We start from the raw sequence: 17,307 nt of genomic DNA, 5'->3' as shown, positions 1-17,307 counted from the left end.
TCAGTTACAGGTATCCGATCCGCGTTCGTCACGTAGTGAGTTAGCGAGTTCGCAGTTTTTTCCATTCAAAAGATTTTAGTTTTGAATAATGTAGTTTTAGCGATTTTAAGGGGTCTGTAGTCAGGTCAAAATAGCGAAGATAGGGGATCAACCCAGGATAAATTGCCACATAAGTTTTTTTACAGGAATCTCTTGAGTTATACCACCTAAACAACACAACAAGTTCGGCACGATCCCATGACTGTAACGAGGGAAGCGGCCCCAAAATGCTGAAATCCACTATAACATTTGTGGGCTTTTTTATTAAAGATAATTTTGCATTTTTGAAGAAAAGTATTGGGTTTCCGCCAAAAAAGTGAAGAACTCCCTGAAAGTACATTAAAGTTGCTTGTAAATGATTGATTGTGCCACACTTTGCAGGAACCAAGCCATATCAGTTATTGCCAAATTTAAAGGGGAAATTACATTTTTAACGAGAGAACGTCTGTGCAGATTTCTTTGAAAATTCTAAGGAATTTGCTTTGTATTATGGAGAAAATTCACTGAAATTTGCTCTAAAATCCGCACAACCGTTTTCATGTAAAAAATTAAATTGCCCAATTAAAGGGGTAAGTGCAAAACTGGCCATTCCACGCTCGTGTCGGATACCATTGAAACTTGCTCTATTCATTCATCTAACAATGCCTTATGTTTTCCCAAAGTTTCAAGTCCCCAAAAAAATTTGGGGGGAAGTGGCAGGGGGTTAAAGTTGAAAATCCGCGAAATTTCCGCGAATTTTTATTCGAAAACTACTAAATATTCCAAAACGCGATTTAAACGAGCGTTTTTAGCTTGAAAAGAGCTTTCAGAAAATGTATAATATCCTAGGGTTTTGTCGACTTAAATTCGAGTTATCGCCTCCGAAGCGCTGGAACGCTAAAAAATGACGCGCTTTTTAGTCGTGCGGCGAAGCCGTATAGACTCTAGGTTTCGCCGGAGGCTAAAAAGTGTCCACACTTTTAGGCTAAGTCCAAGAGGAGAATTTTCGAGGAACCCAGTAACATATGAGGTATTGATATCGGTGCATTTTGGCCCAATGGAGATGTTACATGTGCGAGGAATTTGCAATTTGACTGTTGATTCTTGTATAAAAGTTCGCGAGGAACACAATGGTGCCACTGGTTTTCTCTGAAATCATCTTCCATGCTCAAAAAAACCTCTCAAGTTGAGGCCAAAATGGAGGGGATATCCCACCCTACCCTGAGAGTCCACGTCTACATGAAGACAAACTCTCCATGCAAAGATAGGGAGCAAATACATTAGCAGGGTTGCCGTGTATTCAGTTTTGGAGTCCCCAGATAAATTGGTAGCCCTGTCAAAGTATTAGCTCCCTATATTTGCATGGAGAATAGGTCTTGATCTAGGCTTTGACTCTCAGGGTAGGGTGGGATATTCCCTCCATTTTGGCCTCAACTTGAGTGCTTTTTTTTGAGCTTGGGAGATGATTTCAGAGAAAACCAGTGGCACCATCGTGTTTCTCGTGACTTTTTACACAAGATTCAACAGTCAAATCGCAAATTCCTCACACATGCAACATCTCCATTATGCCAAATAGAATTTCTGATCATTTAGCCATGGTTTGGTAGCGTTTAGCAATCAACTGTGACCATAATGTAAAGAACCCACACAGGTGCCTTTCGGCGGAATGTCGCCCTATGGCATTCTTTATCATCAAGTCACCGTTGAACATTCGCTGTTCAATAGCGTTCAGCAACCAAGTATAGCCAAAATTTTCAGAACTCATACCTCAGATGTTCAAAGAGTGTTAACATGTGTCGCCAAATGGAATTTCTGATCATTTAGCTATGGTTTGGTAGCGTTTAGCAATCAACTGTGACCATAATGTAAAGAACCCACACAGGTGCCTTTCGGCGGAATGTCGCCCTATGGCATTCTTTATCATCAAGTCACTGTTGAACATTTACTGTTAAGTAGCGTTTAGCAACCAAGTATAGCCAAAATTTCCAGAACTCATACCTCAGATGTTCAAAGAGTGTTAACATGTGTCGCCAAATGGAATTTCTGATCATTTAGCCATGGTTTGGTAGCGTTTAGCAATCAACTGTGACTATAATGTAAAGAACCCACACAGGTGCCTTTCGGCGGAATGTCGCCCTATGGCATTCTTTATCATCAAGTCACTGTTGAACATTTACTGTTAAGTAGCGTTTAGCAACCAAGTATAGCCAAAATTTCCAGAACTCATACCTCAGATGTTCAAAGAGTGTTAACATGTGTCGCCAAATGGAATTTCTGATCATTTAGCCATGGTTTGGTAGCTTTTAGCAATCAACTGTGACCATAATGTAAAGAACCCACACAGGTGCCTTTCGGCGGAATGTCGCCCTATGGCATTCTTTATCATCAAGTCACTGTTGAACATTTACTGTTAAGTAGCGTTTAGCAACCAAGTATAGCCAAAATTTCCAGAACTCATACCTCAGATGTTCAAAGAGTGTTAACATGTGTCGCCAAATGGAATTTCTGATCATTTAGCCATGGTTTGGTAGCGTTTAGCAATCAACTGTGACTATAATGTAAAGAACCCACACAGGTGCCTTTCGGCGGAATGTCGCCCTATGGCATTCTTTATCATCAAGTCACTGTTGAACATTTACTGTTAAGTAGCGTTTAGCAACCAAGTATAGCCAAAATTTCCAGAACTCATACCTCAGATGTTCAAAGAGTGTTAACATGTGTCGCCAAATGGAATTTCTGATCATTTAGCCATGGTTTGGTAGCTTTTAGCAATCAACTGTGACCATAATGTAAAGAACCCACACAGGTGCCTTTCGGCGGAATGTCGCCCTATGGCATTCTTTATCATCAAGTCACTGTTGAACATTTACTGTTAAGTAGCGTTTAGCAACCAAGTATAGCCAAAATTTCCAGAACTCATACCTCAGATGTTCAAAGAGTGTTAACATGTGTCGCCAAATGGAATTTCTGATCATTTAGCCATGGTTTGGTAGCTTTTAGCAATCAACTGTGACCATAATGTAAAGAACCCACACAGGTGCCTTTCGGCTGAATGTCGCCCTATGGCATTCTTTATCATCGAGTCACAGTTTAATAGCGTAAGTAAGCAACCAATGGTGGCCAAAATGTCAAGACTCCAAACTGGTGCTTTTTGGCTGAATTTCGCCCAATAGCATCTTTGATGATTTATCAGTAATGGTTGATGTTTATGTTGATTAATTATTACTGTCTGAAAGTGAATCCTGTGGGAGAATATTATAGGGTTGGTTCAAACAAGTTTTAGAATTTTTTTCCTTAGCGCTAATGGACCCTAAGGGACAACTTCAATTCATCGAACTGAAAGTTTTCAATTTTTAAACCATCTTTTAACTGTCGGAACTCACTTGACCACATTATATTCATGATGAATTTAAAGAATATCGCTGTCAAAAGTTGAGTTCTCCTTCAATTTAGCACTTTTTGTCATTACCTTAAAGACCATACGGAAAGTGCTAAATCTACGGAAAACTCAACTTTTCACAGCGATATTCTTCAAATTTATCATGAATATAATGTGGTCTAGTGAGTTCTGACATTTAAAAATGGGTATGAACATTTAAGGCTTTATTTTCCTTGAATTTAAGTGGTTTTTCAGGGTCTACGGTAAGAAAAAAAGTCTAAAACACGTTAAAAGTTACTTGAACCTACCCTATAATGTTGAGCTATGACTTCAACTTTCATGAACCCTTACTTGTGCCTTTCAGCTTGATTTCGCTAAATGGAATTATTTATGATTGAAGTCGTGGTTGAGTTTACTATGCTGATAAAATATCATTGGAAAATTTAGGTTTCACCATCATAGTCTTCTACGAGGGCTGTCCCAAAAGAAACCGGACTTTTGTCATAGAAGGCGAACAGAGCGTCGTAATGAAGTTTTCTTGGGCTTGTTTGACAGCTGATAAGCTACTGAAGATGCTTGTTTTTACAGAATGCAAACATTGGTCTTGGTAAGGAAACTACACGCTTTGGAATAAAGGAAAGTCAAACGCGAGTTTGGATTTTTGTCTTTATTTCAAGAAAAATTTAGATACAACTTAAAAAAAAAAAACCAGGTTTTAAGTTAAAAACTTCGTTGCTCTCTTATTCAAGTGCTTAAAAATAAGGAAATCAACATTTTAAGCAGCTTACCAAGTCATCACCTATCCCCTTCAAAATATTCGCCAGCTTTGTCGATGCATTTTTGCCACCGTTTCTTCAATCGGGAGAAACACTGTTGAAAATCCGCAGGTTTGAATGATCGCAATTCCTTCAAGGTGAAACCGTCAACCGAGAATATTACAATGGTGTTCTGAGACGATTACGCGAATATGTCCGCAGAAAAAGGCCTGAGCTTTGGAGAGAGAATTCCTGGTTTCTGCATCACGATAACGCACCTGCCCAAGCATCCCTCCAAATTCGCGAATTTTGTGCAAAGAATGCCATGAGTGTCCTCCCTCATCCCCTCTATTCACCTGACCTGGCTCCGTGTGATTTTTTCTTCACGACTTAAATCTACCTTGAAAGGTCGACGTTTTCAAACCATTCCGGAAATTCAAGAGAACACCTTGAAGGAATTGCGATCATTCAAACCTGAGGATTTCCAACAGTGTTTCTCCCAATTGAAGAAACGGTGGCAAAAATGCATCGACAAAGCTGGCGAGTATTTTGAAGGGGATAGGTGATGACTTGGTAAGCTGCTTAAAATGTTGATTTCCTTATTTTTAAGCATTTGAATAAGATTGCAACGAAGTTTTTAACTTAAAACCTGGGTTTTTTTAAAGTTGTATCTAAATTTTTCTTGAAATAAAGACAAAAATCGCAACTCGAGTTTGACTTTCCTTTATTCCAAAGCGTGTAGTTTCCTTACCAAGACCAATGTTTGCATTCTGTAAAAACAAGCATCTTCAGTAGCTTATCAGCTTTCAAACAAGCCCAAGAAAACTTCATTACGACGCTCGGTTCGCCTTCTATGACAAAAGTCCGGTTTCTTTTGGGACAGCCCTCGTAAAAATAACCATCAGCATTACTGCACCAACCAAAATCTAGCCCAAAAAAAAAAAATAGTTCGGCTGAAAAAGTGGGAGAAGTTGGGATGTGCAGTCTCAAAATAAAAATACCTAGCTGTGATTGGACATAGCTTTGCTTTCATTGAGACTTTCAAATTTTATGAATAAAAAACAGTACGCATTTAGCAAAAACAGTTAGTTTTGTCCTTACCTGTAGACCATACAAAAAGAGCTAAATTGAAGGAGAACTTAGCTTTTGACAGCGATGCTCTTCAAATTTTTCATATACCTGTACAATGTGTTCTAGTGAGTTTGGATGGTAAAAAATGGTCAGAAACATTTAAAGCTTTATTTTCCATGAATGTAAGTTGTCGTTCAGGATAGATTCTGACGACTAGATCCTTACTAGAGTAAGGAAAGAAAGTCTAAAATTGTTAAAAGTCACAGAAAAACGCGAAAAAAGAAAAAAGTCGGAAAAGGAAGTCAAATTTACATAACAATTAAATTAACATAAAAATTTCGTAAAAAGTATTGGAAATTACGAACAAATGTATTTACGTAAAAACTGTATTAAAAAGAAAGTTAATTTTAATTAAGAAAAATAATCTTGGTAAATCAATTTCTCACGTAAATTTGACTCAAAATTCATTTAAAAAACAGGGCCGGATTCACCTACTTGCCGCCCATGGGCCGGATTTACCTACTTGCTGCCTATGGGCCACCTGTATTTTGCCGCCCCCTTCTCATTCGTTTCGAAACATCAATAAAAAACAACTTAATCGGCCCGAAACAGTAACAGAGAAACAACTTAAAACGGGACTAAGGACGCAAATAATAAAAAGAAACACATAAAATATAATAAGAAACCCGGGACGTTTCGCAGGGATCACACCCGCATTTTCAACCGGCAAAACAAGAAAAATTAAAAGAAAGGACACTATGCCCCTCACTACTAGCAAAAGTTCGCACGGAACTTTGCGTGAAAGTTAAGTTCCGTAAACCTATCTACATATGTGTGAACAAGGCCTTCCATTTGTAAGAAATGAAGGTAAAAATTATGCAAGAACAAACATAAATGTGGTTTAATAATTTTAACTTCCGCCGCCGCGCCGCGCTGACCGCACTGTGTTTGGCGCAATGCGTGAAGTATTCCTACAGTCTTGTAGGCGCTATGCGTTTCACGCCGACCGCCGCACAGTGGATTGAGTCAATTAGAGGGGTCGGACATGAAAGAGCCGTATGCAAAAACGACATTTTTCGCCCCCCCACTAAAACTTATTCAAACTTCGTCTATCAGTTACTAATACTGGAGCGCTTCTTTCCCCGAATTTTCAGACCCCCAAAAAATTTTGGGGGGGCGCTAGGGGGGGTGGAAGTCAAAACCTGTGACCCTCGATATCTTTCGAACGAAACAAGATATTGAGGCCCGGTTTGGACGAAAAATCGTCAAAAATTGCATACTTTAAGATTCTAAAGGTCAAAATCCCAAAATTAAATTTTTAACTTAACTTATGAGCTTTTTTTCAGTTTTTGAGGAAAAACAATTTTTTTCAAACAGATTAAACCGAAATTTCACATTTTTTTTTTTAAACCAAAACCAGTTTTTTAAATTGTTCGTCTGTTTCCGCATCCAACGAGTGGTCGTATAAGCTGGGGAACCGAACGGTTCCGGAGTTATGATCGATTGAAGTTTCCGCTCAACGCGCGCTGACCGATTTTCGCGCGCAAAAAAGTCGGATTTGACTATTATTAAATCAGATTTAATGTTCAAACTGAGCAAAATGCATTATTAGGGACCCTTGAGGGTTGCTGAGTCCAGGAATTACAGATACTTCCAAAAAATTCACGTTTTTAAAATTACAGCTCCGGACAGGACCACTGAGCGGCCGGTCGGCGCTCAGTGGGCCTCTAAAATAGCGCTACGGAGCTGTAATTTTAAAAACGTGAATTTTTTGGAAGTATCTGTAATTCCTGCACTCAGCGACCCTCAAGAGTCCCTAATAATGCATTTTGCTCAGTTTGAACATTAAATCTAATTTAATAACAGTCAAATCCGACTTTTTTGCGCGCGAAAGTCGGTCGGCGCGCGTTGAGCGGAAACTTCAATCGATCATAACTCCGGAATCGTTCGGTTCCCCAGCTTATACGACCACTCGTTGGATGCGGAAAAAGACGAACAATTTAAAAAACTGGTTTTGGTTTAAATCAAAAAATGTGAAATTTCAGTTTAATCTGTTTAAAAAAAATTGTTTTTCCTCAAAAACTGAAAAAAAGCTCATAAGTTAAGTTAAAAATTTAATTTTGGGATTTTGACCTTTAGAATCTTAAAGTATGCAATTTTTGACGATTTTTCGTCCAAACCGGGCCTCAATATCTTGTTTCGTTCGAAAGATATCGAGGGTCACAGGTTTTGACTTCCACCCCCCCTAACGCCCCCCCAAATTTTTTTGGGGGTCTGAAAATTTGGGGAAAGAAGCGCTCCAGTATTAGTAACTGATAGACGAAGTTTGAATAAGTTTTAGTGGGGGGGGCGAAAAATGTCGTTTTTGCATACGGCTCTTTTTGACAAGAACTGCAAATGTTGATGTTTATTTCGTTACATTTTAAAGTTCAAGGGGTGATACTGGAAGAAAATATCACGAGAAAACCAGTGGAACAGCTTGCAGAACATTAGATTCTTGTATAAACGGAGTTATGAGCGTTTTAAGTTCCCAAATTTTTTCCGACCTCTCTCATTGACTCGATTCACCGTGCGCCGCGCTGAGGGCTTCTCCTTTCTATCTCAAGTCCTCATCATCACTGCTGCACCGCTCCATGCCAAATTGCGTGTTTAGTTTCTCTCTTAACTCGACTAATTAAAGGTGCTGTCTCTTGTGTCACCGAAAGACGCTTTCTCGTTTGTAATTTTTTTTTTTCTGAATCCGATTTTTTTTAAACCTACATTTTAAAAAAATGCAAAATTTGCCGCCCCCTGCGTTAAGAAATGAGAGAGAGATGCTGTACTCGATTATCTAATGCATCTGACGAGTTTTTCAATTCAAAAAGGAACGTATTACACTCCACAAATAAATCACGTTTGAAGCGCAAACCGGAAAAAACACGATTTGTCAAAAGTATTCATCAAGTATTGCACTTTCCACAGAAGCATGTTGCACAAAAATGTCACTGTAACGACTTCCGGATATGGTTGCGACCAACTTAAGGCTCAAAATTTTGATTTGTTTGCTCCCTAAAAAAAATGGTCCATCTCTGTAACCGTGCTCACCAAAACTGACGATCTCACGACACGACGACGACGACAGCCTGTGACCCTGGGGTCACAGGCTGTCGTGGTCCCGGAGACATTTTTCAGGGTTGAAATCCTTCCTCTTATTTAATTGTTTTTTAAATAAACTTAGGCTAGGACACTATCCCTAAATAACAAACAGACCAATTTGGCTCCAATGCCTCGAGCTCTGCACGTGTAAACTTGAGTTTTTTGTTTTTATTACTCTCGCTTTTTATTACTTTCGTCGGTCTGCTCAGGGCCGAAGGGGGCCCTCCCTCCCCCCTTCCTCCTCTTACAGTCACGCTCCGGCGTGGCTGCAGCCGTTGCGCCGCGTCATTTTTGTGGGAACATTGATCAGCGTTTCGAGCCTTAAGGCTCAGTTCGGGTGCGATATTCTATCGTCTACGCGCCCAACCCCCCCCCCCTCCCCCTCCCCTCCCAAAGACGCTCCGCGCCACCAGACTATCGATATTTTAGACCAAAATATTGTATCGATATTTCAACGTTGATATATCGTCCGTATCCATACATTTATCTCCAGAAATATCGAATCGATTTTTCTTTCTTTCTCCTGCTGAGTTGTGTATGTTACACCTCGGAAAATCGGAAATTATGGTCAATTTTTCATAGTTCGAATTTCGGATTTCGCTGGCCAGGTTGTACAGACCTACGTCACAGGGTAAACAAACCTCAAGATGCAAATACCTCCTTTTTTTCTCTATGTAGGTATAGGACTTTTCGCGTGGCTGCTCGACGGTTTGTTAATCTGTGGAGGTTAAGCTACATTCACGCGTCGCAAGCAACCTGGCGCGTCTGCTTCTTGCTACTGCGAGCGCGCCTTCATTTCCTCCTGCACGCAACAAGGACAACCGCGATGATAAAGAATTCCATTCGGCGAAATCGAGCCGAGAGCAGGCACCACGAGTATATACATATGGGTTATTTTAGTGATGGGTGGGATTTTATTTAAAATTCCTATGAATCCTAGGTATAGTATTTACTTTAGTAAACAATTATCATTTATTCCATCACTTCTTCGGATTATTTATTTTTAATCAATCTATATTCATGTGAAGTGTAGCTCATCTGCATTTTTCTTTCCCTGGAACCTAAATGTATATTATGAGTTTGAATCCATCAGAAACTAAGTCAGTCAAAATCAAATTTAACTACATACGAAGTGAAAACGATTTGAATTTCGCAAATCAAAGTGATAGTTAAAGCAACCAAACTGTGTCAGAAATGTTCCCAAATTACTAGGTAAGGCTTTTATCAGCTCATCATCTGATCCAATAATTTTAATTGTGGCATTTCATTCGGCATGTCGCCGCACGACTTCTATGATACTCAAAGTCTCACATATATAATTTGAAAGGGGGGGTCTGGGGGGGCGGCGCCCCCTCAGCAGGTAGCTTTTGCTACTTGTTTTCACGTTCGGGCCGATCCCCAAAATACTCCATTTTCAATTTCTTTGAAAAACTGATACGTTGTTCCTGACTCTTGATGGCACCCATATGTATGTCTTTACCGTTACTTACCTACTTACTAACGGCGCTACAGCCCTGGGTGGGCTTTGGCCTCCATAACGATTCCCCTCCACATCCCTCTATCTTTGATTTTTTCACTCCATCCTTTTATTTGCATTTTCTTCAGGTCCTGCTCTACTCCGTCTAGCCACCGAAGCCCAGGTCTTCCTCTCTTTCTTGCTGACAATATTTTAGCTTTCAGCACCTTCTTCGGCATCCTCTCTTCTTCCATTCTTTGTACATGAGCAAGCCAGCTTATCCTTTGCGATTTGATAAACCTTATGAAATCTTCATTTTCTAGAATCATTTCTATTTCTTAATTGCTTCTAATTTGCCATTCTTCATTGATTTTCACCGCTCCATAAATTCTTCGAATAATTTTTCGTTCAAATGGCCTCAGCATGTGCTGATCCCCTTCTGTCATGGTTCAGGTTTCACCACCATACGTTACTACTGGTATTATTAACGTTTTGTAAATTTGCATCTTTGTTCTCCTGGACAACAATTTGCTCTTTAGCATCTTCAGGTTTGCATAATAGGCTCAGTTTCCAGCCTGTATCCTGTCTTTAATTCATGTCGTTGTTTTTGCTTCGCTATCCAACGTATTGCCGAGATACTTGAATTTTTCGACGCCTTCAAATTCCTTCTGGTCTATGAACAGACGGCATGGTCCATAATTGCGTCCCCTAAGGCACTCCCTGCGCGTTGGGGGTGTCATATCCTGACCTGTATCGCTTTAAATGATATTTAAAGTATTTTAAATTGCATTTTGATTAATTCTACGCGTTTCCCGGGCCTTAAACAGAGTCTTTAAAATTTCTCGAAAAAATCGAAAATTTGGCAACAAAGATAGCGTCGGGACGGGCTCAGGACATCATCCAAAAATTCTGAAAAAAATTGAGCGTTATTTTTATGCCAAAACGCAACTTTTTAGCACTACCCGTCTTGGAATTTCGAAAGAAGTTAAAAAACGGTCCACCCTAGGCCCTGCCCCCTGACCACTACGCGGCCCAACCCCCTGGAGGGCGCTTCGCGCCATCAGGCCCGCTTCGCGGGCTCTGTACGCATATGTATAGGCAAAAATGTTCTTCCATTTTAATACACCATTTTGTGTTTGAGCTGCATCGATTTCAAAATTTTTAACATAACTCTCAGACTTGTAAATTATGAGGAATAGCTAGATGTACATAATTTGATATTAATGGAGGCAGTATATTGACGGCTAAACTCGGGAAACATGTATCTCAATTTGCGACGTCGTATACTTCTCGTCAAACTTTTTTTTTTTTTTTTTTTATTATTATTGGAAAACTAATCAACGTACTAACTTTTTTGAAAACACCTGTGATTTCACTTCTGCTCGAAGAATATTTTGTGAAAATTTAAAGCGATTAAATTGGCTCATTTCCCTTCAAAATCCTAAATTAGATGCGGAAATCTTGAAACACCGTGAGCAAGGTACGTGGTTTTCGACTTAAGCCATCGGTATGCAAACAAAGCTCTTTTGCTATGCAACATATCGCTAAGATTGTTGGATCTGGCACATATTTTTCGGCAAATCCAGTCCTCATGCATTTTTAAATTTTGACAGAGAATGTGCACTGAACTTTCAAATGATGTATTTCTTGGCATGGAGTTAGTTGAGCTGAAAACTACTCTCAACTCAATTTTTTGGAAAGTGCGACTCGATGCGTTTTTGTAAATGCAGTCCACTTACTGAAGAAATTTCCATTTATTATGTTATTTTTAAATACTTAATTTAAAAAAAAAAAAAAAAAAAATCGGATTTCGACCGTTGAGAGTTGATAATATTTGGTCCGTCTCGACGCGACGCAGCGCCTGGCTTCTCACTTTGTATCTACTGTAAATTTGAATAGAAATTCAGCAATCAAGTATATTGACCAATGCCCTAAACAAAGCCGGAAGAATGAGGAAAAATTGAATAAAAACCTTATACCTTCGACCTTGAACCTTGAACCCTGAGCGATGCACCGTTCCTCAACTCTCGGAATGAGGAGCCCTGCTACACAAGCTTTTCCATTGTTCTATTATTTATTCGACTCACTCAGGTAGAATCCCGCGCCTCGACGTTTCTAGCGGAAACGACATATCTCTCACGCTATTAACATTGGACACAAGTGACATGAGCTTTAAAAGCTCTACGACATTGAAAGTTCGGGATTTCATAATTTTTTTGCATATCTAAAGCTAATACAAATGACACACATGTAAAGATCATCCTTATCGGTCCGGTAGTTCGTCAGAAATAGTACTTCCAAGATTTTGCTTGTAGCTGTATAATACAGATTAGAAAAAATGTATAGAACAATTAGAATGGTTAATATATTTCCCATCCCTCAAGTGATGGATTATTTTTGTCATCATCGTTGCTCATCAGATGAATCTTACATTCCTGCCAATGTCAACGGAGCCACCAATATCAATTCGAAAAAATTTAATAGCTCACTCATTCGCAATGTGAAAGTCTCATTTTAATTTATTTTTTTCCATTTCTGGTGAAAAATTAAATGTCAAATGAGTGGCTGATGAGGGGTCATTCACAGAAGGTAACCAAAATCATTGGCTCATTTCAACCTTGTGTTTTACTGTAACGAAGCGTCGTACAATATTGTACCAGCACTGATTTTTACGTCAATTTCACTTATATTCAACAAATTTCTTAGATTTTCCTCAATAATTTTTGTGAAAAATGATGATAAGTGCCGAAAAACGCGATTTCTCATCAAATTGTCGAAACTTCAAGCTTATTTCTGTTCCCTGTAACTTGAGAAGAAATCATCGCAGAGTGTTGCGCAACCAATCATTTACAAGCAACTTTAATGCAGTTTCAGGGAGTTCTTTGCTTTTTTGGCAGAAATCCAATACTTTTCTTCAAAAATGCAAAATTATCTAAAAAAAAAAACGACTCACAAATGTTATAGTGGATTTCAGCATTTTGGGGCCACTTCCCTCATTACAGTCATCGGATCGTGTCGAACGTGTAGTGTGTTGTTTAGGTGGTATAACTCGAGAGATTCCTATAGAAAAACTTATGTAGCAATTTATCCCGGGTTAACCCCCTTCCTTCCCTATTTTGACCTGACTATTGACCCCTTAAAATCGGAAAACAGGGAAAGAGCGACGCCAAGAATGGCACAATTTGGGCCAGAAGGGATTTTTCTGAAACCGGGCCCAAACGATACCTTATGATACCCTAAAACTCTGGTAAAAATTTTAGCTTGAGTATACGCACGGTTTTTGAGAAATGAGGGGGTAAAGTTGCCAAATCGCCATCATTCTGGACAGCATTTTTACAGCAAAAAGACGGGAAAAATGGACGAAAAAGTTACACCTTTGATAGGTTTTGGCTGTATATGTTCTCATTGAGCTCCCAAGCATTAAACTGTGTTCAGTTTCAAAAATTTTGGTCGCACAGTGGTCCAAAATGAGGAGAAATCGTCGAGAAATCAGGATTCTTTGTCAAATTTTTAGAGATGGAAGTAAAATTGTCGGTCTGCTGCAGTTTTAATGGCTAACAATTCTTATCGGTCCTCAATGCATGAAATTGTGTTCAGCTTCACAAATTTATATCGCACAGTGGTCAAAAATGGAGGAATTCGTGGACAAATTAAGATCCTCTATCAAACATTTTAAAACAGAAGTGAAACTGTTGGTCCCCAGTAGACTTTAGATCCCGGAAAAATTCATATTTTTAATTTTTTTAATTATTACTACATGTCAGACTGTATTGTTTATAGAACGTTGTTATAGAATAGATTTTGTAGCATTATCTCAATAAAATATGCAAACTTGCAGAAATTTCAAAAAAAAAGAAGGAAAAATGGAGAGAAAAAATTAAAAAAAGATTTAAATAGTCTAAGAAATATTTAAAGAATTTTTCCGGGATCTAAAGTCTACTGGGGACCAACAGTTTCACTTCATTTTTAAAATGTTAAAATTATTAAAATTTTTAAAATGTTTGACAGAGGATCTTAATTTGTCCACGAATTCCCCCATTTTTGACCACTGTGCGATGTAAATTTGTGAAGCTGAACAAAATTTCATGCATTAAGGACCGATAAGAATTGTTAGCCATTAAAACTGCAGCAGACCGACAATTTTACTTCCATTTCTAAAAATTTGACAAAGAATCCTGATTTCTCGACGATTTCTCCCCATTTTGGACCACTGTGCGACCAAAATTTTTGAAACTGAACACAGTTTAATGCTTGGGAGCTCAATGAGAACATATACAGCCAAAACCTATCAAAGGTGTAACTTTTTCGTCCATTTTTCCGTCTTTTTGCTGTAAAAATGCTGTCCAGAATGATGGCGATTTGGCAACTTTACCCCCTCATTTCTCAAAAACCGTGCGTATACTCAAGCTAAAATTTTTACCAGAGTTTTAGGGTATCATAAGGTATCGTTTGGGCCCGGTTTCAGAAAAATCCCTTCTGGCCCAAATTGTGCCAAAAAACGGTCGTTTTTGGCGTCGCTCTTTTGTGGAAAGCCGATCGTGGCTTGCATGATGAGGTGGTAGCCCAGAATATTCTGCACCCCTGTAAGTTTTAAAGTCTTGGTCCCTACACTTTCAAAACTCAGAAGTAGCCGAAAAGGAGATTTTAAGAGTTCCACATACATCTCTCTCAAAATCATCCTGGAAAAGAAAAGAAAATTCCCTGCGACTGATTTTATTTTAAGATATCACTGAAAACTTCTCACCTTTCCTCCATTTTTGATGATGTAAAACTATTCGGTTTATTTTCAGAAATTACATAACCAGCTCTCGTGCACTTCCTGCTCTGCTTCCTCCAACCCAAACTCCCCCCACTGCTCCATCCACTCCCTCAACTCCCTCCTCCATCGCTCAAGCGCTGAGTAACGCCGATAGTGCAAACGGTTCGTTCTCAATTTCTCATAGATTTTGCTCAAGTGCAATAATGTTTGTGCATGTTTTACCATTCTCTGATTGTGTCCCTCCTCTTCTTTTTACTTTCGTAGGGGGCTCATCGTTGAAATTTATAGACATAGCAATAGACAAAGAAGACAAACCCTATTAGTTGAAATGGGTGGTTCTTATCAACTGAGGATTACAATGGTGGACTAACTATAGTGTCTCTGTCCGATTGTTGATAGTTAGTCTTTTACTTCTCTCCTTCGCTATAGAAACCACCGGTTTCCGGTGGTCCACCAATAGGTTCAGTTTCCCTTTGTCTTGTTTGTCTATTGCTTTGCCCATAAATTTCATCAATCAACCTGTAGGTTTTTTGAATAGGTATATTTTGTTGGCTGTAGTTGCCCACATCAACATTTTACCATCGATTTAATTCAAGCAATGGGATTTTGTTCCCAAGATTCCAAAACATGTTTGTAAAATTGTGTTTTATTGTAGGATTCGTATCACCCTTTTCTTTTAAATTTTCTGTGACTTTTAGGAACTTCAAAGCAGTTTTACTGCACACAAAAAAAGCATCCCTATTTTCACTCAACAACATAACAAGTTTGTTCTCATATCGAACCTTCATCTCGTTATTTATAATTCTCAGAATAGTATATGGAGGAAGATAAATTACATTTTTTTCCAGAACTCAAACTTCAAAAGATTCTAACATTCGTATTTTTTTTTGAGCGAACAGCTATAACCGAGTTTGAACAGAGGAAGTGTCACGATTATACAGGGTGTCCCAAAAGTCCGACCCCCCCCTTTGAACGGTTAGAGATAGAAACACGAAACTTTGGGAATGTCTCTATCTCAAAGGGGACCATCTTCCAGGGGGGTGAAAATTTTTGTCCCCCCCTCAGGGGGGGGCGCGGGGGCCCCCAACTTTTTTTTTTCAAATGGTAACCTCAATCTTGTGATTCACCATTCGAAAGAGCATATAAAACTAAGAGTTTTGGCGCAAACCGCAGATCAATATCTTAATTTTTGACCGAGTTATGATAGGTCAAAGGTCAAATTTGACCTATTATCAAAAAATCATAACTCCGGTTCAAATTATCGTAAAGAAAAAAATAAAACGGGAAAATTTACTAAATTGTAAGCACTTTTAAGTAAGAATCACAGAAATTACTTCGAACCAATTTTAAGGGAGGTTTCGGACCCCTAAATACGTCATTTTATAGGTCATACGATTTTCCCGCGAAATGAGCCAATTTCCCCTTACTCTGCGTCAACATTATCTTGGAAAGTTCAAAATTAGTTCAACATTGCGTTTTCAAGTCCTCAAATTTTGAAACAAGTTTTTAAAAGAAAAACAAAATTTAAATGGTTGAATTGAATCACCTTGAATTTCGCTTTTTGAACTTTGCCCGAAATTTGGGGACTTGAAAACGCAATGTTGAACTAATTTTGAACTTATCAAGATAATGTTGACGCAAAGGAAGGAGAAATTGGCTCATTTCGCGGGAAAATCGTATGACCTTTAAAATGACGTATTTAGGGGTCCGAAACCCCACTTAAAATTAGTTTGAAGTAATTTCTGTGATTCTTACTTAAAAGTGTTACTGTTATTTTTTCTTTACGATAATTTGAACCGGACTTATGATTGTTTGAAAATAGGTCAAATTTGACCTTTGACCTATCATAACTCGGTGAAAAATTAAGATATTGATCTTCGGTTTGCGCCAAAATTCTTAGTTTTTTATGCTCTTTCGAATGGTGTATCACAAGATAGGGGTTACCATTTGAGAAAAAAGGGGGGGGACAAAAATTTTGACCCCCTACAAGATGGTCCCCTCTATGATAGAGACATTCTCAAAGTTTCGTGTTTTTATCTCTAACCGTTCAAAAGTTACGAGGAGGGTACGGAATTTTGGGACACCCTGTACATGATAATTACTGCCATGCCTTTCTCTCCTCCAAACATGTCCATTTTTCATACACTGCAACCGCTTGCATAGGAAGTCGAAGTTTTGGCAGGTGATACATATTGGTATCTCACAATCAGAGATTTTTGTAGCTCTTGAAGGGGTGTGTGTGTGTGTGTGTGTGTGTGTGTGTGTGTGTGTGTGAGGGTGTTTGTTTGTGTGTTGCGTGTGTGTGTGTGTGTGTGTGTGTGTGTGTGTGTGGGAGAGGGTGTGTGTGTGTGTGTGGGGGGGAGGTGTGTTTGTGTGTAAGTTTTTCAATGAGATTTTCACCTTTAAGATCCCATGCCCTAAGAAGGGAGGCAATGTGCCTCCATAATGTTGGCGAAACGTAAATAAATTAAAAGTGTAAATCTTAAGGTGTTCCGGTAACAATGTGAAAGACTGTGATAAAGATGGTGTTATTCAGTTTTTTGTTGCGCTGAAGTTGTGTGCACAAAAAAAAATTAATGAGAAGCCAATCTCATTGTACAGAAATGGATGCTTGCATATCAAAAAGTATGCTTGTGATTTAAAAGTCTCTCTAAAGGTTGCAAAAATGTGCACAGAAATCAGTTTTTTGGTAGTCAGAGTGTTATGGGAGATAATTACGCAAGTTAATAGTTCT

At 38.8% G+C, this 17,307-nt stretch overlaps 1 protein-coding gene across 11 annotated transcripts in view; it reads left to right on the top strand.

The window, feature by feature from the left end:
* The window catches only part of polybromo (protein), a 157,153-nt gene that overhangs the window by 123,844 nt on the left and 16,002 nt on the right, over window positions 1-17,307 (top strand). For 8 of the 11 annotated variants that reach the window (XR_002009355.2, XR_011899929.1, XM_019050591.2 and 5 more), the window contains exon 29: window positions 14,605-14,735. The exons of the other annotated variants lie outside the window; for them this stretch is intronic. Coding sequence is in view for 6 of the 8 variants with exons in the window: in XM_019050591.2 (XP_018906136.2) it covers window positions 14,605-14,735 (131 nt within the window). In the remaining 2 variants the exon portion in view is untranslated. The remainder of the gene's footprint in view (window positions 1-14,604; window positions 14,736-17,307) is intronic. 11 annotated transcript variants of the gene reach the window in all.

Source organism: Bemisia tabaci, chromosome 1 (assembly GCF_918797505.1).
Source record: "Bemisia tabaci chromosome 1, PGI_BMITA_v3".
Classification (NCBI taxonomy): domain Eukaryota; kingdom Metazoa; phylum Arthropoda; class Insecta; order Hemiptera; family Aleyrodidae; genus Bemisia; species Bemisia tabaci.
Note: the sequence above shows the minus strand (reverse complement) of the source record. Positions and strands in the feature narration are given on the sequence as shown.